Source organism: Mytilus trossulus, unplaced genomic scaffold (assembly GCF_036588685.1).
Source record: "Mytilus trossulus isolate FHL-02 unplaced genomic scaffold, PNRI_Mtr1.1.1.hap1 h1tg000187l__unscaffolded, whole genome shotgun sequence".
NCBI lineage: Eukaryota > Metazoa > Mollusca > Bivalvia > Mytilida > Mytilidae > Mytilus > Mytilus trossulus.
The window spans coordinates 651,078-679,071 of NW_026963309.1; the positions used below are offsets into that span (position 1 = coordinate 651,078).

At 32.7% G+C, this 27,994-nt stretch overlaps 4 protein-coding genes across 4 annotated transcripts; all 4 read right to left on the reverse strand.

The window, feature by feature from the left end:
• Window positions 1–3: 3 nt before the first annotated feature.
• Window positions 4–2,570, reverse strand: LOC134700878 (zinc finger protein with KRAB and SCAN domains 3-like). The gene is made up of 3 exons (XM_063562031.1): window positions 2,559–2,570; window positions 74–711; window positions 4–41 (listed from the first exon to the last, which is right to left on the reverse strand). The coding sequence occupies exons 2-3, from the start codon at window positions 660–662 to the stop codon at window positions 4–6; spliced, it is 627 nt and encodes a 208-aa protein (XP_063418101.1). The 5' UTR covers window positions 663–711; window positions 2,559–2,570.
• A 7,066-nt stretch (window positions 2,571–9,636) lies between these two features.
• On the reverse strand, window positions 9,637–13,901 carry LOC134700862 (zinc finger protein 239-like). Its single transcript, XM_063562020.1, has 2 exons — window positions 13,857–13,901; window positions 9,637–12,027 (listed from the first exon to the last, which is right to left on the reverse strand). The coding sequence occupies exon 2, from the start codon at window positions 11,976–11,978 to the stop codon at window positions 10,884–10,886; it is 1,095 nt and encodes a 364-aa protein (XP_063418090.1). The 5' UTR covers window positions 11,979–12,027; window positions 13,857–13,901; the 3' UTR covers window positions 9,637–10,883.
• Window positions 10,427–10,819, reverse strand: LOC134700879 (zinc finger protein 506-like). Its single transcript, XM_063562032.1, has one exon. The coding sequence runs from the start codon at window positions 10,817–10,819 to the stop codon at window positions 10,427–10,429; it is 393 nt and encodes a 130-aa protein (XP_063418102.1).
• Window positions 13,902–21,340: 7,439 nt separating the features above from the next.
• LOC134700886 (uncharacterized) lies at window positions 21,341–22,298 on the reverse strand. The gene has a single exon (XM_063562039.1). The coding sequence runs from the start codon at window positions 22,243–22,245 to the stop codon at window positions 21,532–21,534; it is 714 nt and encodes a 237-aa protein (XP_063418109.1). The 5' UTR covers window positions 22,246–22,298; the 3' UTR covers window positions 21,341–21,531.
• Window positions 22,299–27,994: the final 5,696 nt, after the last annotated feature.

Consider the following 27,994-nt stretch of genomic DNA (forward strand, 5'->3'; position numbering starts at 1 on the left):
CAGTCATAAGGTTTGTCGCCTGTGTGTGTTCTCATGTGTCTCTGCAAACTACTAAGCCGACTAAAACCTCTACCACATACATCACAGCCATGAGGTTTGTCGCCTGTATGTGTTCTCATGTGTCTACGTAAATGACTGAGTCGGCTAAACCCTTTTCCACATACATCACAATCATGAGGTTTATCTTTAGTATGTGTTCTCTCGTGTATTTTTAGGTTATAACCTCGAAAAAATTCTCTATGACAAAAATCACATTTGTGACGTTTTCCATCAGTATGTGTTTTCATGTGTCTCTGTAAGTAGCCACTGTGACTAAATTCTCGAGCACAAACATCACATTTATGAAGCCTATTACCATCCTCTGTTCTTATTTGTCCCTGTTGAGTACCATTAATTGTGACTAAATCCTCTGTTCTTATTTGTCCCTGTTGAGTACCATTAATTGTGACTAAATCATCTGTTCTTATTTGTCCCTGTTGAGTACCATTGATTGTGACTAAATCCTCTGTTCTTATTTGTCCCTGTTGAGTACCATTAATTGTGACTAAATCCTCTGTTCTTATTTGTCCCTGTTGAGTACCATTAGTTGTGACTAAATCATCTGTTCTTATTTGTCCCTGTTGAGTATCATTAATTGGGACTAAATCATCTACCTCGTACATCCTATTAATAAGGTTGACCTCTAGTAAATGTGTTTGTTCTTGTACGTCTCTGTAAGTAAAAAATGAAGACTTAAGTATATGTTTTGTAGACATTGTTTAGGTGCAAAAATAAAGAGATCTTCATGTTCTAGACGCTGTATGAATGTAAATAAGTAAGTAAGTAAATTTTATTTAGAGTCGGCATATATATTCATTTTTTATACATGATAACAGTGAAAACATGAGCTCTGGTGAGCTCTTTATTAACCGACTATATGTGTACAAATTAAACTATTATAATGCGGCTGAGTTGTTATCTAATGTTTCGTAGCATTTTGTTCCTGTAAGACCCAAAAATGCAGTTAATAAAAAAGAATCTAGACTTTATGTTCTTTTCGTGTATCTAACTTTTGTTTTGGTAAATTATAAATTACTTATTGAAATATCAGGTAACAAACCCGCATTAATTGCTTGGACAAATGAAATATCAACTTGGACAAAATGGCTACCGCTTGAAAAACGATTGTGTAGAGATGGTTTTATAGAATCTACAATTTTTGAACTCACGGACAATGAGGCAAATGTGTGTTCTTTCGGTAAATGTTATAAATATCTCACATTTTTAGGCATTTTTAGTTATGTCTACTTATAAAACTACCTTTTAGCCGTTAAATCAACGAAAAACGTCATTAGACATTTTTCTTATTCCAGCTTAATATGAAACCATGCACCGAGTCAAACGAAATTCGACGAAAGAACGACTTTAAATCAACCAAGAACTGCCACACTGCATTGCTTCTGTTAAGTTACGGGAAGATCAGAGAAATAGGATCACTATACATAAGAGTAAAAACAGTTGATAAAAAATGTAACGTTGGACGTACGTTTTTTTTTATAAAGCTTTGTTGTTTTAATCTTCAAATATACTAGATATTATTAAGCATATGACCAAGAGCTATAAGAACATAAAGGAAAACATATACTGAATTAGTTTTACTAGTGGTTAGTGTTTGTTAACATTTTCTTTTGTTTTGCAGAGGAAATTTCGAAGAAGTTCTGTTTTTAAATCATAGGGGCTGTGTCAACGTATATTTGTTCCACCTAACAGAAGTTCCAGTGGAAACTTTATTATAAACAATGTCATAATACCTGTACCTGATGAAACAAATATTCCATACTATGTATTCAGTTAGGAACATCTACTGTAATATTTATTCCGGTGGAAGTAATATTCCAGAATATTTTTTTTCCATTTGGAACTTACTTTATGAAGGAACTCTATTCCGTGACAGTTGTAGGAACAGCGTGCGTTAGAGCAAGAAAGAATTCTTCTTTTGTTAATTATACTCAATTTTGTAAATTAACTCATAGATAAATAAGAGTCCACCTGACCTGGAAAAGCAAAATAAGTGTTGTAGATATGGACTTAGAATTAAGAATTGAATTGTTTCTTTGTCGTAAAAAATGTTATAACAATGAATTTGCGCAAAGATATGAAGAGGTACATGACAACAAAATATCATTTCATCATCAAAACAGAAAAGTCCTAAAATAAAACCAAAAGAACTGAATATAAAGAATGATATTTGTCATGTGCAACAAAGAAGGCTGTTGGTGCTTGATTTGGTCCTCAAAGTTTATCTTTAAAATCATAAGAAAAACATTTAAGTCTTAATTAAAGACACCAATCACAGGAACTGGTTGTTGTTTTAAACGTAGATTCAATACACTTACGTTTTATCATTTAAAGTGAGTTTCTCGTGCAATATTCGTTTTACAGTTAAAATGACTCCTCCGTGTGTCTGTGTGTCATTTTATTAATATGATAGCCATTCCAAGCTGACAAAGAATAATACATTATGAGGTACTCCTTCGTTGGAGGAATATTCGTGTTAAATTTACAATTATGACTCCTACCTGCCAACTGTATCTATGTGTTTGTTGAATGTGTTTTTTACTAACATCCATAGCTTTATTTATACTGTATGTTGAAAACTAACAAAACTCAATAGCATGACAAATTTTTAGCAATACTCTAACTAAAACACATGTATAACCCGTAGTCATAATTGAAAATCACATCATTAATTAATATGAAATTGTATTACTCATATTGTTTCATTCTTGCATATTTCCCTTTAACTTATTTTTCACACCTTGTATATGAATTAAAAATTGGATATCGTGTTTTTATTCCAGATAAATAGATCACATCTTTGATTATTATTATAATTATAGTCTGAATTATATCCCCGTAAGCATTATATCTGAAGCTATAGGAATATTTAAAAAAATATCTATAGACAATAGACAATAATTATTTGTACAAAAACATTTACAATGGTTATGGCATACACGCATACACCATTGAGATAATAAACTGGCAATCATTAGATTTACTGTAATTAAAGATCATTAAATGAGAGTGACATGCATGTAGAGGTAGTCACACAGAAAAAAGAGACTATAAAAACATGTGTGTATCTAGAGTTAACTCACCATCAATGAGGGTCTGGATGGGGGGGGGGGGGGGGTGTTTATCTGTAAACATTTAATTTTCACCCCTTTTTTCTCTACTCATGGAAAAAATTAACCACTTTTTTCTCTACTATTTAACAAATTAACCCCCTTTTTCTCGAATCTTCATTTTTTTTTGGCCGTTATTCTGTAATCTTCATTATTCTTTAATCATTTAACCCCATCCAAACCCTCATCAATGTTCATGAACAAAATAATAAACTAAAAAAATAGTATACATATCAAAAATTCTCACTAAGTAGAGGCCCCCTTAAGGTACGGTCATTGTTTATCAGCTGAAAATGTTCATTTTTTCACACATAATGACCCCCCCCCCCCCCCTTCTTACCCTTTACACATATTAGTTTCAAAACTTTGACCCCCAAACAAAAATCTCTGTCGATTGTAAGAAGAAATTCTCACTTTAGTAGGATATTTCCCAGATCCCAGATAACATGGATAAGGGGTATGTAGAAGCTAAACTTGAAATAATTAACTTATATATGTTCTAAAGAGCAACAAAAACGGTGTGCAAGAGGATATTAAGATCTTTTGATTTTTCCGGAGGATGATTTTGAAAATGAATATCATATCCACATGTCCACTGAATAAAATAAGCATAACAGATGAAAATGAATATTCAATTTGGAAAATATTACTTCTGGTCCCCCATATTATCGAATGGTCATCTAAGCCAAATAATTATGACGTCTTGACCATGTTGAATTAAGGCTATCTTACTTTTTTCCTGTGACACGTTCCTTTGGACTAACGGTTATCTTATTATTTTTCAATTTGTAAGCTATCTTATTTTTTTCTGCAACACCTTGCTTTCAAGCGGCACTAATGGTCATCTAATTATTTGTCAATTTGTTATACCTTACATAAATGGGGAGACCTGCAATTACTTCACAATTTATAGGCTGTTTTGAAACATTTCACAGTACTTGCATTTGTTGAATCAGATGAATTACTACATTTTTACTAGGCATAATTTTAGTTGTACATGAGTACTGTCACCAGACTTTGACTCTATAAAAGAAAACTGGGAGAGTTAAATAGATTAGCTTCTGCATCTGACATGTCTGATACATCCATTTCATTTGAATGTCTTTTTTTCGAGAGTAAAATACATAAAACTCTGTATAAAATCATCAATACCTCTCTCTCTCTCTATCTTCATATATCTAGATTTTTTGTGCATCCACGCAAGTGTGTCCACACCAGCCTCGTGTATATACATGCACCACAGAGAGTCAAATCGTTAACAAGCATACCACTGCCACTGCCCCGCTTAAAGCATCTTCCGAACATTTAAAAGTCCCTACCATGTACTGGTTACCGAAATTACACAAAAAAACATTTAAATTCCGTTTCATCTCCGCTTCGAGTAAGTGTTCTACTACTAATCTATCATTGCTTCTAACCACCTCCCTTACTACTATCAAAGAACTGGTTATTAACTTTTGTAATAAAGCTTATGAAAATAATGGTATTAATTATTTTTGGAGTGTAAAAAATTCTTTAGAGGTTTTAGATAAAATACATGCTTTCAATGGTCCTTACAATTCTGTTGACAGTTATGATTTTTCTTCTCTGTAAACTACACTTCCACACAATCTTAATATAAAAAAAAAGTTTTTGTGTTTGATAAAATGGTTTTTCGAAAAATCTCATTGTAATTTTATTTGCTGTAACTCGTTTAAGGCCTTTTTCTGTAACGAAAAAGGAAAGTATGCTAGATACACTTACTGGAAATGTGAGGATATGATTGAAGCTTTAAACTTTCTGCTTGATAACATTTATGTACGTTTCGGCGATAAAGTGTATCGTCAGGTAGTATGTATTCCTATGGGCACCAACGGTGCCCCTTTAATAGCAGATTTATTTCTATATTGCTATGAATCTCAGTTTATGACCAAACTCAGTAAAGACCCATCATTGTTACATTTGGTTGATACATTCAAAAATACCTACCGTTATCTGGATGATATTTTTTCGTTGAATAATCCAGAGTTCTCTAAATATACTTCAGAAATTTACCCAAACGAACTTACTTTAACTAAATCTAACATAAACAGCAGCAGTTGTCCTTTTCTAGATTTAGACATTTCAATTTCAAACGGGAAACTTCACACTAAAATTTACGACAAAAGAGACGATTTTTCATTTCCTTTTGTTAATTTTCCTTTTTTAGACGGCGATGTGCCTTTGGTTCCATCATACGGTGTTTATATATCGCAACTCGTTCGGTTTGCCCGTGTGTGTTCTGATGTCATAGATTTTAACGAACGTAATGAATGCATCACTGGTAAATTGTTGTGTCAGGGATTTCGATACCATAAATTACTTAAAACTTTTACTAAATTCTTTCATAGATACAAAGATTTGATTAGTAAATTTGGCTATACCTGTAGAAAGCTTATTAAAAATGGTATTTCACATCCTAAATTTTATGGTAATATTGTACTTAAAGCGAGGAAATCACTATGTGATCCTTGTAAACTCATCGAACCTTTAAACAAACTTATAAGTAAGGGTTATCGTACCAATATTGTAATTAGATCTCTGAATATATTTCACAGTATATGTCAGTAACTGCGAGTACTCTCAAATCGTATTTTCTTGTTAATTCGACCTGTTGATACTGTTTTATAATGCTTTTTTGTTATTTTTTCTATTTATATGGATCTTGTCTGTACACCAGCTTTGATTATTTGTAATATCTTCAATTTTTCACTTATTCTTACAACATTTGTAAAAACTTCAAGATTATAAAAAAACGGTTTTTTTTCTAAAGTGAACTTTGATTGGTTAAATATTTCTCAGTTTTGTCCTGTGTTTGAATTTGTTTGTTAGCGTTTTGGTCATGAATGTTTGTCTCTAATATTTAATTAACTGTGCATTTGTATTCAGATATCGCAGATCAAATTTATTCGTTCATTGTGTAATCATACGTTTTTTTATTGAGTTAAGTCTGCCAATTGATATTTTATCGTATGTTTTTCTATGTTGTGATGTTATGCTATTGTTTCAGAAAGAGGGAGAAGGTTTGGATCCATTAAAACGTTTAATCCCGCTGCAAATGTTTGCACCTGTCCTAAGTCAGGAATCTGATGTACAATAGTTGTCGTTTGTTTATGTAATATATACGTGTTTCTCGTTTCTCGTTTTGTTTATATAGATTAGACCGTTGGTTTCCCCGTTTGAATGGTTTTACACTAGTAATTTTTGGGGCCCTTTATAGCTTGTTGTTCGGTGTGAGCCAAGGCTCCGTGTTGAAGGCCGTACTTTAACCTTTAATGGTTTACTTTTTAAATTGTTATTTGGATGGAGAGTTGTCTCATTGGCACTCACACCACATCTTCCTTTATCTTTATATTTATCAAAATTGCATAGACCTTATGTCTAGATGTAGTCCATTCGTCCACACCACCCTTGTGTAATCGTGTAAACTGTATATATTTGAGTTTTATATACATGTACATAGACATTTCATTTACATATTATGTAATTAATTTACATCATACATGTCTATTTTCAGGACCTGCGATCCGTGCAGTTAGGCATGTTTTTCTTTGGTGTTCAAGAGGTATATCACTGGATTGAGCTCTCTGTCTAAGTGTATTATTAAAGTGCTTTGCATTAAGCTCAGTTCATTGTTATGCCAATGCATTCTTCTTAATATAAACAACTAAGGTAAGATTATTGAAATTGTCATCACCAGGAATCATTGAAGCAGCATCCACTGAGCATGAATAGTTTAAGATACACGTGAATTAAATTATTTTAGATGAATTTGAAACAAATACTTTGCATCTAGATAGCCAAATAAAAAAAGTACATTGTAATATACCAAACATTGCTACCTGGAATATGAGAAGATGACAGGGGTAAGGGAGACAGGGAGAAAGGGGGTAGGAGAAAGGAGAGGAAGGCTGGGAGAAAGGAGAAAAAGTTGGAGAAAGGAGATTTTTTTTTAATTTATCTCAAAAGGAGATGTTTCATTTTAATGGGAGAAAGGAGAACGGGGGTATGAGAAAGGAGAAGAGGGGTGGGAGAAGGGAGAAGAATTAAAACAATCTAATTAAAATATTGATCTCTGATTACGTTATACTACATATATGTAGTATAACGTAATCAGAGATCAATATTCTAATTAGATTGGAATTAAAATATATGTGAGATAAAACAGAAGTGTACTTTCTTGCTCTGACATCTAGCCCCATGTGCATGCCAGGTATTATCATCACTTTTAACTATTAGACATTTAAGAAACACTGTCAAACATGTATAGTGAATCTTTCACTAATAATACTGGGATGATCCTTGACTAGTGTTCCAAGTAAGAAATGCACACCACAATGGACATAATTAGAACCATACGAGAAGAACATACATACAGGTTCTTATAAACCATCTTGCATATCAAAATTACTTATAATTAAGAAATGCAGCTTATGTGTTCCTCTACAAATTTAATATTTTTGTTGCAAGGAAGTGGATCTCATTTTAACAGAATCGTTTGATAATCCATATATTGTGTACAAAAAGTGTCTCCTCCAACTCAAAGATAATCTTGAACATAAAACCTAATTGACATACAATTTATTTTCACACAATATCAACTATTGTCATTATCCGGAAAAAAATCTAATCCGAAGGATTTGGTTAACTTTTATAAAAAGTCAAAATTTTATTAACAAAAATATAACTTATTTACAGAAAATACACGAAAGAAATACTATACATATTCAAATCACTCAAAAATAAATTAACGTCTCTTACAAAATCTACATAATCACATCGAAACTATCAAATTGATTGTGAAGGAAAAAATAAATGGTGAGGCTGATTGACGGATAGGAAATTTCCGTAATTAAAAAAGGTACAAATGATGTTTTTATTTCAGAGTTTTTGACAAAATAGTTTGGAATTTGCTCAACAAAATTTGCATGCAGTATCGCAATGATATCTTTTGTCATCTCAAATGTCGAATACAGTTTTTGATTCATATGTGTTCTCGTTTTCAAAGAAAAACGCGTTAAATTTCTATCTAAAAAAACAGCCAACTTCATGTTTGAAAGTCTTACTTTGATATGGTATTACATTTCTGTCTTCATTATTCCGATGATCCTTAATGATATGTGCATAGAAAATATTTACGAAAATAGCGGGAAATTTAACCAAAAAAAATATGTTTGGATTTTAAGGTAACTACCCAAAACCGTAAATTGAGAGGTACCCCATTAAAGGAATAAAATACAAAAATGTGACCATAGAAACTTTTTACGACCCGACGGAAATTAAAATATAGATATAATTCTATCATTTAAAACAATTTGCAGTCGTATGTTATTCCGGACCATTAAACTCGTTAACTAAGCGTCTTTTTCGATGTCAGTTGCAGTACTATGTCCTCAAAAATATTTAACACACGATATAAAAATTATGACATTTATAATTAGTATGTGTTCTCGTAAGTCTATTTTAATTACAAAATTTAGAATGAACCTTTTCAAAGGGATATTTTTCTGCTAATGCAAGAGTATCACAAAATGCAGTAAATAATACATTTTGTGATACTCTTGCATTAGCAGAAAAATATCCCTTTGAAAAGGTTCATTCTAAATTTTGTAAAGCAGTATTAGGACTGAGAAAGACAGCCACTAACATAGGTGCTAGATCAGAACTAGGTAGATTTACTTTGGACTCCTATATATAAAAACTCAAACACTCAAGTATTTTTATAGAATAAAGTGTAATGATATAAATCCCCTGGTTAAAGAATCTCTACAAACAAACATAAATTTACATTCAGAAGGAATTTATTCTTGGTACTCATTTGCAGATAAAAATTTTAAAGAAATGAAAATAAAACCAGAAAATTACTCTAATAATAATGTACCTTTTAAACAATCAAAAAACATGTTAAAATGTAATATAAAACAGTGTGTTTCAGAGGAATATGAAAAAAATACTTTAATTATACTTTCAAAAATGGATTCCTCATCCAAACTTTGTCTTTATGGGAAATTAAAAAATAATTGTCAGTCGGATGAATATTTAAATTGCAATAATTTTATACATAGGCAGTTACTCTCTAAATTTAGACTAAGTGATCATTCCCTAGACATTGAATTAGGAAGGTACAGAAACATTCCAAGAGCACAAAGATTATGTAAAAAATGTGAAGTCCTAGATGATAAATTTCATTTCTTTTTGTATTGTGACATTAACATATCTTTGCGTTCTAATCTGTTTGCTTATCTAACAGACTATGTACCATTATTTCAACATCTTGATGCATTCAATAAACTTAAACACATTCTAAACCCCATCCCTGATCTTGTTTGTCATATTGGAGTCTTCATTAAACCGAGTCTTTAGAACTGGGGGAGTCAGACGGCCGTGTCGGGCAAGGTTATGATGGTGTTGTTTTTTTACATACATTTATAATTGAACTCTAATGTTCTATTATTCTATAAATTGTATTGTATTATTTTGTATTTCATTGTATTACATTGTATTTTATTGTATTGCATTGTATAGTATAAAATTATTGTTTGATGGTATTGCTTGACCCTCATGGGTGTAGTTTTGCAATAAAGATTACATTATTTTAATTACAACTCTTACTCTCTTACTGGACTCTTAACCAAATGCATCTTCAGTATATATATTTATGCTCTTACAATAACACAATCTTTAATGGATGAATATATTAAAAAGTCTTATGTCTTCAGATGAAAAAAATCCTGTCTTTGTAATTTATCCCTAGTAGCATTCATCTCAACTCGGCCGATTCCGTACCCTCATCTAAGATAGAAGCCGGAGAGTAGCGGATTTTACCGAGGATAGCCGAATGTCACCAGTAGTTATTCTAATATGTCTCTTTTAAAGTTAATTCACCACTTTCAATAAATCCTTTACCACATACATCACAGTCAGGAGGTTTAATCGTATGTATGTGTTCTCATTTTTGACTCCTAGGAGTCGATATTAAGAATTGAACGATGGACACTTAGGAAGTGAATTTTTCTTGCGACCTGATTGGAAGATATCACAAGACGTGCATAATCAAAATTTATTGATTGGTTAGGACAATCCAAACCTAGTAAATGTTCTTCAATCCCGTAGAGTGTCGGATTTGTCGTCTCTATTTTAGCGATTAGATTTTTTTTCCATTTTCATCAGCTAAGAGTCGAATATAGCACTTTTTGAAAGGCTATCGCTTGTGTGAATTTGTGAATAACGTAGAGTTAACCTTATAAATCCCAGTCACGTGGTTTATCAGTATTATCATCAACTGTATGTGTTCTCATGTGAACCTGTAAAATGTCAGGCCGACTAAAAACTTTACCACATACATCACAGTCATAAGGATTATCACCTGTATGTATTCTCTTGTGAGTCTTTAAATTACCTTGCACACTAAATCCTTTACCACATACATCACAGTCATAAGGTTTATCACCTGTATGTATTATCATGTGTCTTTGTAAATTATGATGGCTTCTCAATCCTTTACCACATATATCACAATAATGAAGTGAAGCACCTGAATGGGTTCTGGCGTGTCTCAGTAAAGTATAATGATGACCAAACCCTTTACCACATACATCACATTTATGAAGTTTTTCGCCAGTGTGTGTTACCATGTGTCTCTTTACGTCACCAGCCGCACTAAACCTTTTACCACATACATCACAGTCATAAGGTTTATCACCCTTTATGTATTCTCATGTGTGTCTTTAAATTATCTTGCGCACTAAATCCTTTACCACATACATCACAGTCATAAGGTTTGTCACCTGTATGTGTTCTCATGTGTCGCTGTAAATTACTAGACGTATTAAACCCTTTCTCACATACATCACATTTATGACGTTTTTCGCCAGTGTGTGTTATCATGTGTCTCTTCACGTCATTACCATGCTTAAACCTTTTACCACATACATCACAGTCATAGAGTTTATCACCCTTATGTGTTCTCATGTGAGTCATTAAATTACCTTGCTCAATAAATCCTTTACCACATACATCACAGCCATGAGGTTTGTCGCCTGTATGTGTTCTCATGTGTCTACGTAAATGACTGAGTCGGCTAAACCCTTTACCACATACATCACAATCATGAGGTTTATCTTTAGTATGTATTCTCTCGTGTATATCACTCTTATGTATTCTCATGTGAGTCTTTAAATAACCTTGCTCACTAAATCCTTTACCACATACACCACAGTCATAAGGTTTGTCGCCTGTGTGTGTTCTCATGTGTCTCTGCAAACTACTAAGCCGACTAAAACCTCTACCACATACATCACAATCATGAGGTTTATCTCCAGTATGTGTTCTCTCGTTTATTTTTAGGTTATAACCTCGAAAAAATTCTCTATGACAAAAATCACATTTGTGACGTTTTCCATCAGTATGTGTTTTCATGTGTCTCTGTAAGTAGCCACTGTGACTAAATTCTCGAGCACAAACATCACATTTATGAAGCCTATTACCATCCTCTGTTCTTATTTGTCCCTGTTGAGTACCATTAATTGTGACTAAATCCTCTGTTCTTATTTGTCCCTGTTGAGTACCATTAATTGTGACTAAATCATCTGTTCTTATTTGTCCCTGTTGAGTACCATTGATTGTGACTAAATCCTCTGTTCTTATTTGTCCCTGTTGAGTACCATTAATTGTGACTAAATCCTCTGTTCTTATTTGTCCCTGTTGAGTACCATTAGTTGTGACTAAATCATCTGTTCTTATTTGTCCCTGTTGAGTATCATTAATTGGGACTAAATCATCTACCTCGTACATCCTATTAATAAGGTTGACCTCTAGTAAATGTGTTTGTTCTTGTACGTCTCTGTAAGTAAAAAATGAAGACTTAAGTATATGTTTTGTAGACATTGTTTAGGTGCAAAAATAAAGAGATCTTCATGTTCTAGACGCTGTATGAATGTAAATAAGTAAGTAAGTAAATTTTATTTAGAGTCGGCATATATATTCATTTTTTATACATGATAACAGTGAAAACATGAGCTCTGGTGAGCTCTTTATTAACCGACTATATGTGTACAAATTAAACTATTATAATGCGGCTGAGTTGTTATCTAATGTTTCGTAGCATTTTGTTCCTGTAAGACCCAAAAATGCAGTTAATAAAAAAGAATCTAGACTTTATGTTCTTTTCGTGTATCTAACTTTTGTTTTGGTAAATTATAAATTACTTATTGAAATATCAGGTAACAAACCCGCATTAATTGCTGGGACAAATGAAATATCAACTTGGACAAAATGGCTACCGCTTGAAAAACGATTGTGTAGAGATGGTTTTATAGAATCTACAATTTTTGAACTCACGGACAATGAGGCAAATGTGTGTTCTTTCGGTAAATGTTATAAATATCTCACATTTTTAGGCATTTTTAGTTATGTCTACTTATAAAACTACCTTTTAGCCGTTAATTCAACGAAAAACGTCATTAGACATTTTTCTTATTCCAGCTTAATATGAAACCATGCACCGAGTCAAACGAAATTCGACGAAAGAACGACTTTAAATCAACCAAGAACTGCCACACTGCATTGCTTCTGTCAAGTTACGGGAAGATCAGAGAAATAGGATCACTATACATAAGAGTAAAAACAGTTGATAAAAAATGTAACGTTGGACGTACGTTTTTTTTATATAGCTTTGTTGTTTTAATCTTCAAATATACTAGATATTACTAAGCATATGACCAAGAGCTATAAGAACATAAAGGAAAACATATACTGAATTAGTTTTACTAGTGGTTAGTGTTTGTTAACATTTTCTTTTGTTTTGCAGAAGAAATTTCGAAGAAGTTCTGTTTTTAAATCATAGGGGCTGTGTCAACGTATATTTGTTCCACCTAACAGAAGTTCCAGTGGAAACTTTATTATAAACAATGTCATAATACCTGTACCTGATGAAACAAATATTCCATACTATGTATTCAGTTAGGAACATCTACTGTAATATTTATTCCGGTGGAAGTAATATTCCAGAATATTTTTTTCCATTTGGAACTTACATTATGAAGGAACTCTATTCCGTGACAGTTGTAGGAACAGCGTGCGTTAGAGCAAGAAAGAATTCTTCTTTTGTTAATTATACTCAATTTTGTAAATTAACTCATAGATAAATAAGAGTCCACCTGGAAAAGCAAAATAAGTGTTGTAGATATGGACTTTGAATTAAGAATTGAATTGTTTCTTTGTCGTAAAAAATGTTATAAAAATGAATTTGCGCAAAGATATGAAGAGGTACATGACAACAAAATATCATTTCATCATCAAAACAGAAAAGTCCTAAAATAAAACCAAAAGAACTGAATATAAAGAATGATATTTGTCATGTGCAACAAAGAAGGCTGTTGGTGCTTGATTTGGTCCTCAAAGTTTATCTTTAAAATCATAAGAAACTTAATTAAAGACACCAATCACAGGAACTGGTTGTTGTTTTAAACGTAGATTCAATACACTTACGTTTTATCATTTAAAGTGAGTTTCTCGTGCAATATTCGTTTTACAGTTAAAATGACTCCTCCGTGTGTCTGTATGTCATTTTATTAATATGATAGCCATTCCAAGCTGACAAAGAATAATACATTATGAGGTACTCCTTCGTTGGAGGAATATTCGTGTTAAATTTACAATTATGACTCCTACCTGCCAACTGTATCTATGTGTTTAATGTATGTGTTTTTTACTAACATCCATAGCTTTATTTATACTGTATGTTGAAAACTAACAAAACTCAATAGCATGACAAATTTTTAGCAATACTCTAACTAAAACACATGTATAACCCGTAGTCATAATTGAAAATCACATCATTAATTAATATGAAATTGTATTACTCATATTGTTTCATTCTTGCATATTTCCCTTTAACTTATTTCTAACACCTTGTATATGAATTAAAAATTGGATTTCGTGTTTTTATTCCAGATAAATAGATCACATCTTTGATTATTATTATAATTATAGTCTGAATTATATCCCCGTAAGCATCAGTATATCTGTAGTTATAGGAATATCTAAAAAAAAAAAAAATATATAGACAATAGACAATAGTTATTTGTACAAAAACATTTACAATAAATGGTTATGGCATACACCATTGAGATAATAAACTGACAATTATTAAATTTACTGTAATTAAAGATCATTATAGAGAGTGACATGCATGTAATGGTAGTCACACGGAAAAAAAAAGACTAAAAAAACATATGTGTATCTAGAGTTAACTCACTATCAATGATCATCAATGTTCATGAACAAAATAATAAACTAAAAAAATTGTATACATATTAAACAAATATATAAATTATACAGATTTTCTTGATAAAAACTGCTATTCAAAAGTGTGGTTATATGCCTATGTGTTATATATATTCTGAATGCAATTTGATAGAATTGAAATTAAGATAAGTATTAATATTTTGTAAATAGGTATCCCCCAATGATAAATAGCATGGACAGACTGGGAAGAATTGGTATTCATCCTCAATTTCTTCTTCTGTTACAGGATAAGTAAATGCGTCGATTTCTTTCAATGTTGGTACATTCCGCCCTCTTTCTGAATTGCAAGGGAATGGGCATTAGGTTTTTTACTTAGAACTGATCTGTCAGTTTTATTTTTACATATATCAATATAGGGGCCTTTTCCAATTATTTTAGTCTTACAAAAGAAATTTCGTTTTACATATTTATGGATAGGACAGTTCATAATTTGATAAGCCTGGTCAAAGATTCTTTTTATGATAGTATTTATATAATATTTTAAATAAACGACCAGATGTCAAATATAAGATGGCTCACACCGAAATCGGTGACATCCCATTAGTCCGAAAACCATTATTCCGACAGCCCATTATTCTAGAGTAGCTACTATATATACAGATCTAACATTGTTGGGTTGATGTTTAGACGAGTTATAATAAATTCTTATATCAGTACCGTTGTGCAAATCTTTAGATATATATCAGTCTAAAGATTTGCACAACGGTACTGATATAAGAAGTTATTATACGAAAATGTTGTTATTAAATCGTGTTGACAAATATTTCGGCTCAACACATGGCCTTCTTCAAGTGTTGACAAATATTTCGGCTCAACACATGGCCTTCTTCAAGTGTGGAGGACTTGAAGAAGGCCATTTGTTGAGCCGAAATATTTGTCAACACGATTTAATAACAACATTTTCGTATAATAACTTCTTTTATCATATACTTACACTAAATAACATAAGATTTTTACCGTATGATAATAGCCTTAAATTCAAGTATTTTCCATATTTTTCGAATTGGTGCTTAGCGGGCTGATATGAAAAGTTTATCACATGCTTTGAATGTTAACACATGCCTTTCCGTAACGTTATCACATGGCGTTCCGGTGATACTCGGCAAATTCCGGAAAATACACCTCAATAAAAAACATTGAAAAACATAACAAAGTAGTGTACAAAACAATTATTTGAATACTGGAATGTGTATGTGTAAAATAATTAAATTAGATTAAATTTAAAAAAAAAGTAAATTAAATAAATGCATTTTTTTATAGTTTTTCTGAAACATGATTTAGAAAGTTACTTTAAAAAAGTTGACTTTTCCATACAATGTTCATTATGTATATTGTTGAATTATTTTTTTGTCGATTCGTCCATATAAAAATATGGGTTTTTTTTCTGTTGGGGAATATGATAGAAAGATTTTATACTGAATGTATCAAATTTTGGGTCCAACGTCCGTGAACTTTTTACTCTTTCAACTTCTTTTCGGGAACCACGTAAAAGGATCAATATATGAATCTGTTATTTTTCTCTACTGTTGAAGCATATGATAAAAAGATCATAACATGTCATTTTTCATATCGCATGTATTATCAGCCCTCGGTCAATATCAGCCCTCGAGCCATGCTGCTCTTGGGCTGATATTGACCCTAGGGCTGATAATATATGCGATATGAAAAATGACATGTAATAATCTGATAATATCAGTACCGTTGTGCAAATCTTTAGACTGATATAATTTTTTCCTTATCTGCATAGTATCGCCTATTCTAGACGTTCCGGTACATAGTAAATTTGCTGGTTGGTCTTTTTTATAGACTTTTATATATATATATATGGCTGATTAAGATCCTTACTAGGCTTTCTCTCTCTCTTCGAATTGTCAGAATCGGACCAGGTGGTACCTGTTTAAAGAAGCATGTGTCGGGTTCAAACTTGTTCATTTGTAAAGGAGCAGAACTCTAGAAGAGTTATCGTAACAACACTTAAATTCGAAACTGATCCGTGTTTTGTGGTTATACGACCGCAAAAAATAGAAAGAAATTGGTCGTATATTGGTATCACGTCGTCGTCGTCGTCGTCAGTGTCGTCCGAAGACAGATGGTTTCCGGATAATAACTTTAGTATAGGTCAATAGAAATCAATAAATTTTAACACAAGGTTCAGGGTTGGACCTCTGCGGTCGTACCAACTGCGCTGGGCAAAGCAATTTATTCTATTTGTTAAGGGGCATATTTACTCTAAAACAGTTAAAGTGACGACACTAAAACTCAAACTTGATATGTGTTTTGTGGTAATAAGCATAGTGTATAAATTTTCATAATATTTTGTAGAGGCTTACAATAGTTAGAGAACGGAAACGAAAAATTCAGCAATTTTTCCATTTGTAAAGGGGCATAACTCTAGAACGACCGAAGTGAAGCCACCAAAATTCAACCTTGATCTGTATTTTGTAGTAATAAGCATCGTGTATACGTTTCAATCATTTGGTTGAGGCAAACTAAAGTTAGAGAACGGAAACCAAAAATTAAGCATTTTTTTTCCATTTGTAGAGGGGCATTACTCTAGAATGGTTAAAGTGACGCCACCAAAATTCAAACTTGATCTGTATTTTAGGGTATTGTGTATAAGTTTCATAATTAAAGTTAGAGAACGGAAACCAAGTTGGGACGTACGGACGGACAAGGGTACAACTTAAATGCTCCCTACGCTACGACGGGGGCATAAAGAGACTGACAACTATGCAGATCACTACTAGGCCGAACAAACAAAAAAGGAGGGACAAACATCTTATAAACGGTTTTGAATATTGACGAGGGTTGAAGATTATTCACAATGATAATTTGTCTAGGCCGTACGGTGACCTATAGTTGTTCATTTCCGTGTCATTTGGTTATTTGTGGACAGTTCACAGTTGTCTCGTTGGCAATTTACCACATCTTCTTTCTTATATTCACAATACGCTAAAATACTTATTTTAGAAAGTAACAACGTGTTGAACATACAAGTATTCACCTCAGAATCATGAAGTCTTTTCTAATCCGCTGCATTTGTCTATTCAATTGTGTTCATGAAATACTTTTTCTCTCCACTAATTTCGATCGATTTTGAACAACTGCTTCCACGACTTTGGGGATAAAATCAAAAGGGATCTCCTATTATGTTACCATATACATGCAGGTTTTATTATAATTCCATGTTAAGTTAAAGAGTTGTTATCCGGAGAGTCAAACGCCTTTTCTTTGTGAACTTATTTCGATGTGCAACTTTGTACATAGTGATCTCGAAATGTATATGGACTTTGCTCATTGTTGAAGTGACCTATAGTTGTTAATGTCTGTGTCATTTTGGTCTTTTGTGGATAGTTGTCTCATTAGCAATCATACCACATCTTCTTTTTTATACTTCCATTTATGTTATGTGGTCATATACAAGATTGTTTCCAATCCATTACAAGGTTCTAGACTTATAATCTGTTAACTCCTTTCTTGTACTGCTTTGTTTATTTGTAGTAACTGTGACCTTAACCCTCAAACGAAGTGACCTTATAGAACTATTGATATTCATTATGTTTGACCATAGGTTGTATATGGACTGGACTACAGTGGCAACTTGCTGGAATTAAGTAGACAGTGACTGGACACAGAACTAAGACAGCAACCATTTGATTTTCTGGGCCCCCCCCCCCCCCCAGAAAATCAAATATGTTTTTTTTTGGAAAAAAGTTTGTTTCCAGGTTTTTGGTGAAAAAATAATTTGTTTTGGACCCTGAGAAAAAAAAAATGTTTGTTTCACCCTGAGCTGCCACTATATAATGCTAAAATTGAAAGAAAAAATTGTTTTTGGTTTGTCGCTACAAAAATAGATTGTTCTTCGCCGAAGGCGAAAAAAAAAGTTTGCACAGAAAAAAAAAACCATACCCCCCCCCCCCAGAAAATCAAATGGTTGCTGCCTAATTATCAATCAATCAATGGTACTAGACATACACGTCAAGTCGTATTTTTAAACGTGCTAGTTGGCAAGGTAAACGTCAATCCTATAGAAACTTCACCCAACCAGGACAGAATATGCTGACTCCAGAGACCATCAGTCTTTGTTCTTATTCCTAAATGCGTGCAAAGCGGAAAAGCTGAAAATACCAATTTGAAAATAAATACCGAGTTTGGACCCGACCGGGATGGTCGAACCCACGACCTGACGCACTCCCCGAGTCGTGCAGGCTCCTTTGAGCCAAGAGACAAAAAATAAGTGGTTTGTGATAAGGAAAGATAGAAATACACCGTAAACATCAACTATACATTTATTTTTATTTCTACATGCATAAATCTAGTGTCATATATCAGACACCATTTTGTATTCCTTCACAAATGACGACAAAAATATATTATGTACAAATTTATTGTTTTTAATGCTTCCTTTTTCTGCTGTTAAAATACTTTTTATAGCAAAAGTTTCTATTGTCAATCTTGGTCATTAATATTTATAGTTTTTTTTTCGTTCTATTCTCGGTCATTATCTACCAATTCGACATCATTTTTCTCTCTCTTTCATATAAACTAAACAATTCAATAAATTTAATGAAAACCACTTTCTGTAACTACAATACCAAACTAGCATATATTCAATTCATTTGAGAAAGTAAAGTTGTTTTCTTTTTTTATTTCTCTTTATTCTTTATTTACATCATATATTGAGAAAGCTTTGAAAAAGCTTTCTTTTATTTTTTTCTCTTTGTCATTTATTTACAACATTACTAAGTTTTATTTTCGTATAAAGTAAAAAAATAAACTAAAAAATATAAAGGTTCTCTTTTCAGTATTTGGCCTAACAATACTCGAGACATGCATGTACATACTTCAATACATTATAAGAAAGAAACGCTACAAACTTGCAAAAGCAGAATTAGCCAATATGTTCACTTCTTCTTAAAACAAAATAAAAATGTAAAAAAAAAAAAAATCTTCAAGACATCTTTTTTCCGTTTATCATATATGAAACTACGAAATAATTCTGTCTTTTTCTATAGCAAGCCGTTTAACTATTTATTCTAAACTTCAAGATATCTAATAAAACTTGATGTTAAGATATCTCATATAGTTTATAAGATATCTTGTATATAAAATTGAGAATGGAAATGGGGAATGTGCCAAAGAGAAAACAACCCGACCATAGAGCAGAGACAATAAATATGTCTTCTGAAATTTTCAAGCTATATATATATATCCAGAGACATATATTGTTTGGCACAACTTTTTGGAATTTTGGATCCTCAATGCTCTTCAACTTTGTATTTATTTGGCTTTTTACTATTTTGATCTGAGCGTCACTGATGAGTCTTATGTAGACGAAACGCGCGTCTGGCGTATAAAACTATAATCCTGGTACTTTTGATAACTATATAATAAAATATCACTATGTCTCTGGTATATCTTATGCAAACTTGATTATACAAGTTATCTTTGGTATCTTGAAGTTAGAATAAATAACGAAACTATTTGTCATTCTTTTTGATAATTACATTACCGTACTAGGGAGACTTGGAATACACGTTTATCATCAAATATATTTTTTGTTCTTTTAAAAAACAAAATTATAAAAAAATAAATGAACTTTTTTTTCTCTATTTGCATAACATAAAACAACATATACAATATAAAGGTTCTCTCTTTTCACATTAAAGCATGCATTACTAGTATAGCATACACTTTAAGTCATTTAAGAAGGCAAAACTACAAATTTGCAAAAGCTATGAAAACTCATTTTCAATATAAATCGAGGTATATTGTGCTGTTTATAAAACAAATTGTTAAAAAAATTAAATGCAAACGTCATCATTTTTTTTTCTCCTTTAAAATGTAAAGGGGGGGTTTAAAATTTTGTCAGCAACTTTACTAGAACTTTAAAATACAAATCTTAAAACTAACCAAACACAGAATATATCTTAAAACTATAAAAATAAAACATAATTTGGTAATCAAGTTTGAACCAGACCATCTTTTAAAATGCTTGAAAATCGTCAAATCATGATTATATTTTTTCCTAATACAACTATAGTTAAAAACGATACACTAAAAAAGCATGTAACTCATAAGCTTGAACCATGCTGAATTGTTAAAAATCTTCAAGAATATATGATGTGCAAAATAAAATTTTAAATTTTCAAAATTATTAAAATAACCATAATACTGTTTTAGATTAAAAACTATCTAAAATCTATGAAAATCATCGAAATGGTATAAACTCGTTAAAATATTCAACTTTTATACGTAGATAAAGAAGTTAAATCAGAAGTTTTAAAATTCGCAATTGCAGCTAGCTTCAAAATTGTAAAAAGAACACTTGTAAAACTTGTGATAAAAGACCTAGTTATAAATATGAAGATTCAAAAGCACACATGGGGGTCATTTAAGGTACATGTATTACAATGCAGGGGCAACCAGAGGAACTCCTGTATTGTCAGTGTAAAAAGTGCGTAAAAATTACGAGCTTTGAAGACGAGTCTTGATCATTATAAAACTTGTTTTAAAAGTCGACAAAAAAAGTACAATTCTAAAATGTTATTATTTGCAAGTTTGTGAGATAAAAAAGAAATCGGTGAACTTGTTTTAAAATTCTATGATTATCTATAACAAAATAAATAAAATTCAAATCTAATTAGATATACTGGGGTCCAAGCAGGGATATTTAAAAAATACATTTTTAAAATCTGTTTTTAAAACTCTAGGGTATCTCAAATAGCAAACAACATCGATAAAAATTTAAAATTTAAAAAGCACCAATTTGACATTTAAAGAAAAATATAGAAATTTAAAATGTTATTAAACGTTTTCGATATTTAAAATTGAATTAGACTCTCGCAATCTTGTTATCAAAACGCATTTAAAAGATTTAAAGAATATTTCACAAATTAAAAGTATTAACAAAAAGTTTAAAAAATATATCGTTTCATCTTGAATAAAATATTGTCTTCCATTCAAATTTGGCCATCTTTTCACGTCATATACTAAAGGCGATCTTCTTTCGTCAATAAGGCGATCTTCTTCCATCAAATTAGGCTATCTTCTTTCTTCGTCTTCCACAGCTACTTCTTAGGGTGTAACATGTCTCCGTAGTGGACGACCCCTGGGCATCAGAGAACGGACAATGGCGGAGTGTATGGGCGTTATCCCCTGTGGCTTTACACTTCGGGCAAACGTACTTGCGGAGTACTGGGCATATTACTTTTCCCCTATTGTCTTTCAACACATGTGTAGTGTAATATTCTCTGGTTTCACCGTTCCGTTTACAAAGAATGCAGTATTTCTCTTCGGAAGCGGGTTTAGCTGGCATTATCTGGTATTGTAGCGGAGCTTGTAGCATATTATCAGAGCTACCGTTCAATTGTCTTAGAAAAGCTGATAAAAGGTAATCACTGGAATATCCTTCATCTGAAAAGCTGTTTTCTCCGGAAGATGCGGTCTCACCGGACGAAAGAGAGTCCGACCGACACAACTGATCCTGATCATTGTTATATATTTGTACAGCCATCATGTTGTCGTCTGTTGCGTCTGGCATATTTTCAAATACATCAAGGTCTTCATCCGAAAAAGAATCAGAAGTAAACGGCTCCGATGATAAAATATCTTCAATTGAGCTAATCGAGTTTGCCCAATAATCAACCTCTGTTTCAGATAACAATTCTGTAGTCTTCTCGACATGTTCTTCTCTTTCTTTAAATAAAAGAGAACTGAAATTCAAATAATCTTTGAACGGACTGTAATCCATCTTGTCGAGTCTGCAAGTTTGTAACAAATGACGCTGGGTAAGATTTTTCGATGTCGGCGAGATGCTTTTTTCCCAGGCTCATTAAAATTTGCATAATAAAACTGCGTAGACATCAAACGGTTTATGGCTTTTGATCTTTTTGATTGACAGGAATATCGCACGGAACAGTGGTCAGTCTAATAGGTAAGGGAATGGGTTAGGAAGGGTTATACTTATTTTGTAGAATAGGGGCGGTGATCTGCGTTTCTGTTATAATGTTTCAGAATGGGAAAGTTTTAAAATTAAAAATTAAATTTTTAAAAAATGCTTAATTATTTTAGCAGTTTACAAAAATTAAAACCAACATTCAGCATCTTTTTTTTTTCGTAATGAAAGTATCAAAATAGTTTGAAACTTTAAACATCGAAAGTTTTACCAGTAGAAACTAATTTAAAGAGATTTCGAGATTGTGTAAAAGTTTTGGAATTAAATTTGAAATATTTACAGTTATAATTGAAGTAGAGTTTTTCTTAGAAATCGAAATAAATGTAAATGTGTTCTAGTTGAAGTTCGAATGTTTGAGAAGCAGTTTAACTTCAATAACATTAACGGTACCAATTTTTCGGCACCAGATGCGCATTTCGAAAATACATGTCTCTTCAGTGATGCTCGTGTTAAAAATATGTAAAATCCAAAGCTAATATAAAAGATGAAGAGCTATAATCCAAAAGTTCCAAGAAGTATAGCCAAATCCGTGAAAAGGAATCAGAGCTTTGCCTAAGGGAGATACATTCCTTAATTTATATTTTTTATATCATTTTGTAACAGCAAATTTAATAACACAAAAAATCCGTATTTTCATGCCAGTACCGGAGTACTGGCTACTGGGCGGATGATACCCTCGGGGAGTAACAGTCCACCAGCAGAGGCATTGACCCAGTGGTAGTAATAACATTAACGGTACCAATTTTTCTGTACCAGAAACGTTTGAAACAATGTATCAGAGAATTGATAAACAGTTTGCGATCGGGTTGGAGTTCTATTCTAAAACCGAGCTATGGTTACAGAATAGAGACTAGTTAAAAATCGAGAACAATAAATAAAAATAAAAATAGTCAAAAATGCATATGGTTAAAAAAAAATGCAGAATAATTGGGTGGCGGTGCTTAGATATAAATAATAGATAAATTGGAGGGAAAAATTGAAGGACACAGAACAGTTCATACCATAACTTTTAGTTATAGTTGACAGTCGAGTTCACGAAAAAAAGAGAAGTACGTAGAAGATCATAGAACATATCAAGTCATACAATGGTCCGGTAACACAGTTATCGTTCTTAGATTATAGGCCCTATAGTGATGGAGCAGTGTGTTACTTACCAATTTTTTGTATACCCCTTCCAAATTTATTTCTTCATGTTTTATGCTTCAAATATCAAGTTTGGGAATGAAATTGCACTGAAAAAAAATGGGTAAATGAATTTTTCAGTAAAGAAGTAATTTGGTTCAACTGAAAAAGGTTAAAATTTAGCATTTCGGAAGCTGTCAAAAGATTTCAAGACCCCGTTTATGACATGTCCATATTTTGAGTTACAGCCGATGAAGTTTTCTAAATTTTGATATAATTTGTCCCAAAAGTAGCACAACACTATAAAAGTAGACTCTGGTGTGACTTTTTTCATTTTAATTTATTGTCTAAATGAAATGCACTTCGAAATAACTGTGTTGTCGGACCATACATTGAAATGGTCTACGGTATTTGATGTCTGGTGGACACATATATATAGGATGATGTGGTATGAGTGCCAATGAGACAACTCTCCATCCAAGACTGAAGTCACAATATATTCAAGTAAACCTTTATAGGTCAAGGTACGGCCTTCAACACGGTGCATAGGTTCATACCTAACAGCAATCTATTATTAAAAGGGCCCCCAAAATTACTAGTGTAAAGCCTTTCAAACGGGAAAACCAACATGTTGTATAAACAATAAAACAACACCTTTTTATTTTTCGACTATCTGTGAAAAGATAAGTTTTGTTAAGCCTTTTAGTTTTGATGTGCATGTTTTTTCTTTATTTTGAAGAATAATAATATATTCAAACATTACAATATAAGGAAGTCTGCTCCTCGCGTTTTTGAATTTTTGTCAGATGTGCGGAATCCTCTGGTTTTATCCATGTAGTGCCATTAAAATAATGCCCACTTACCCCTACTTTTTTGTCCTTTATTTGATTAAACATTGTTTAAAATATCTTCTTTGAAAATCTTATTAATCCTTGTTATTTTTTCATTGTTATTTGAAAGAAAAAAGGTGTCAATGATAAATATGTGAAAAGCCTAAAGAGAATTATTTCCCGCCATCAAAATATTATTGTCTTTTTAATAGCTCGTTTTTAAACAGAGTAGCGAACGTCCTTGACTTCAACGTTCGGGTTATGTTTTTTTCCTAAACTGACTTTTCTTCTTCCGCAAGACAACTTCTACAACCTGAATACTTTGGAAATGTTCATCTGAAATCATTTTGAAAATGTTGAAATATTTACCACTAAGCATTGGGCAAATATCAATCCATCATTCAATAAATGACAGTTACTTGTGGTCATCTGCATGTGGATAGATGTTACCGTGATGAGGAACATGAGAGTACTTAAGGAATGAGGTTTGGGGCGCTTTATTTTTAATCCAGTTTCCAGACCGACGTTTATGCAGTGTTGAATCCAGGGGGTTGGGACCCAAACATTTTTTGACGATCAATGAATTTGAATTGATTGGGACAAAAAGTTTGAACCACCACCCCCTTTATTATTGGTAAGGAAACCCCCTTTTATAAATAGCTGGATCCGCCCGTGCTTACTGGATGTGTAAACTCTTTGAACACTCATAAGCTGAATAAAGATCAAAAGGATTGCTTCATTGGATGCAATGCATCTTCAAATATTCTAAAGATATAATGTATACTATAATAAACAAGAATAAGTCCATAGTACTCGGATGCTCCACTCGCACTATCATTTTCTACGTTCAGTGGACCGTAAAATTGGGATAAAAACTGTAATTTGGCAATTTAGAAAGATCATATCATAGGGAACATGTATACTAAGTTTCAAGTTGATTGAACCAACTTCTTCAAAAACTACCTTGACCAAAAACTTAACCCGAAGCAGAACAGGCGGGCGAACGGATTGTACAACATACGAACGGACAAACTGACGTGCGGACGAACGAGTAGACGAACTGGCCAACAGACCAGTCAGAAAACAAAATGCCCCTCTACTATCGTTGGTGGGGGATAAAAATACCTGAAAAATCCTTCTTACTCTATGTCAGGATCTTACAATGATATTACATGTATTAGACGAGTTATGTCCAAAAAATGTATATTGATATTGAATAGAAATTACATTTCTCTACTGAAAGGGAGATAACAATGGGATTTGTTAGCGTACCATTATGAACAAATACCTAAGAACATGGGCTTGATTTAATAATTACTTCATATGGGGGGAAATCTCGTTCAAGCTACGTTTTTACTTACAAGTAGGACATACCCCAAGAATTATATGTAAACATTTGTGATTTGATTTGATTTTGACCCTCGCTTTTGATTCATGGAATTAGAGCCTGAATATGTGAAGATGTGTTCTTCAATATCATGAATATAGTCAAGTATAATTTAAAGTGAGTCTCAATCTCTGCAGAAAGAACTATACTTACTGTCGTCTCGCTTAATAATTAGGGAATAACAAGGGTGCTCATTTCCCAAAAACTTCTTTTTCCCCACTTTTTCTCTATCCGTTTTCCCCTGTACCCCACACCGCTACTTGTTTTATCCGTTTCCCCCTGTACTCAACATCGCTACTTCTTTTATCCGTTTCCCCCTGTACCCCACATCGCTACTTGTTTTAACCGTTTCCCCCTGTACCCCTCATTGCTACTTGTTTTATCCGTTTCCCCCTGTACCCCACATCGCTACTTGTTTTAACCGTTTCCCCCTGTACCCCTCATCGCTACTTGTTTTAACTGTTTCCCCCTGTACCCCTCATCGCTACTTGTTTTATCCGTTTCCCCCTGTACCCCACATCGCTACTTATTTTATCCGTTTTACCCTTCTTCATCCCACATTCCAAAAAACGTGTCAACCCCTTCTAAAATTAATGAGTCAAACTAAAAATTGAATTTGTACTAAAACTAAACTAAAATGTTTTTCTCTGGCTGTTTATGACGTCTTTACACTAAATCCATTGTATGTTGGATGTGTACGGATTGATTGCTTAGTCTTATAATTAGAGGCATGATTTTTTATTAGTTGTTAATGGCTTTGAACTAGCTGTCAGATAAATGCGAGTACTCTCAGATATGTTCATTGTGTCTTTTTGTGTCGGGATGTATAAGTACCCGGCCACGTCCACTTTAATTTTTTGTCTATCTGATGAGTTAAGCTTTTTTCAACTGATTTTTATAGTTCGTTTTTATGTTGTACTGTTAAACCACTGTCCCAGGTTAGGGGGAGGGTTGGGATCCCGCTAACATGTTTAACCCCGCCACATTATTTATGTATGTGCCTGTCCCAAGTCAGGAGCCTGTAATTCAGTGGATGTTGTTTGTTTATGTGAACCATATTTTTTTTTTCGTTCATTTTTTTTACATAAATAAGGCCGTTAGTTTTCTCGCTTGAATTGTTTTACATTGTCTTATCGGGGCCTTTTATAGCTGACTATATGCGGTATGGGCTTTGCTCATTGTTGAAGGCCGTACGGTGACCTATAATTGTTAATGTTTGTGTCATTTTGGTCTTTTGTGGATAGTTGTCTCATTGGCAATCATACCACATCTACTTTTTTTTTTTATATTGAACTAAAAGCTTCAATTAGTCTGCTCTCTTTACGGGGTGTTTATTTCCAAAATCCCTCTATTTTGTATTTGTTTTTGCATTTTCCACTTTCTTATTCTTCTTTTTCCCAGACTTAAAACTCCACATCGCCACTTTTTTACACCCCCCCCCCCCCCCCCCCCCAAAAAAAAAACAACAACCAAAAAACCAAAAAAAATCCCCCACCACAACCACCACCACGTACCACCTTTTTATATCATATATTATAACCCAAAAGCGTATATCACCCCCTCTTAATATTTGAATATCATGAATATAACTTATAAGTCAATCTGTATAAGAACTACGTTATGTCGTCTCGCTCTATTAATGTTTACATTATATATAAATTACTGTACTTCCTGGATCCGGAATCAATTTTTCGTCTTCGGATTTCCAATGTCAATTTCTGTAAACAAACGATGGAAAATTTCCCGTAAGCTAGTTCATTTAGTAGGATCTTCCGCAATTCTTGTTAAGAGATATGCGAGAAAGGCATAATTCGACCAGATAGTGAAAAAAGGTGTGGAATCATAATGAAACAATTGTATCAGATATTATTCGGGTTTTTTATTTGTGTCTGCGTATATTTGATGTACGTGAACGTATACCCGGATGTGAAAAGACACAAGACCGTAAAAATAGACAAGATAGATGAATTAGGGAATTACGTGCCGTTTCTCGCTTATTCGATCATATCTATGTGCGATACAACACCGAAACTAATAGAATTGTATAAAGTATTCAATTCATCATCTATTTCAAAGTACTATAAACCACTAAACTATACCACGTATCATATGACAATCTATAATTTGTGGAATCAGAGAGAGAAATTATATCCATACCAGGTCGACCAGAGCGGGCGAGCACCAAAAAGCCGAGATTCAAGCACAT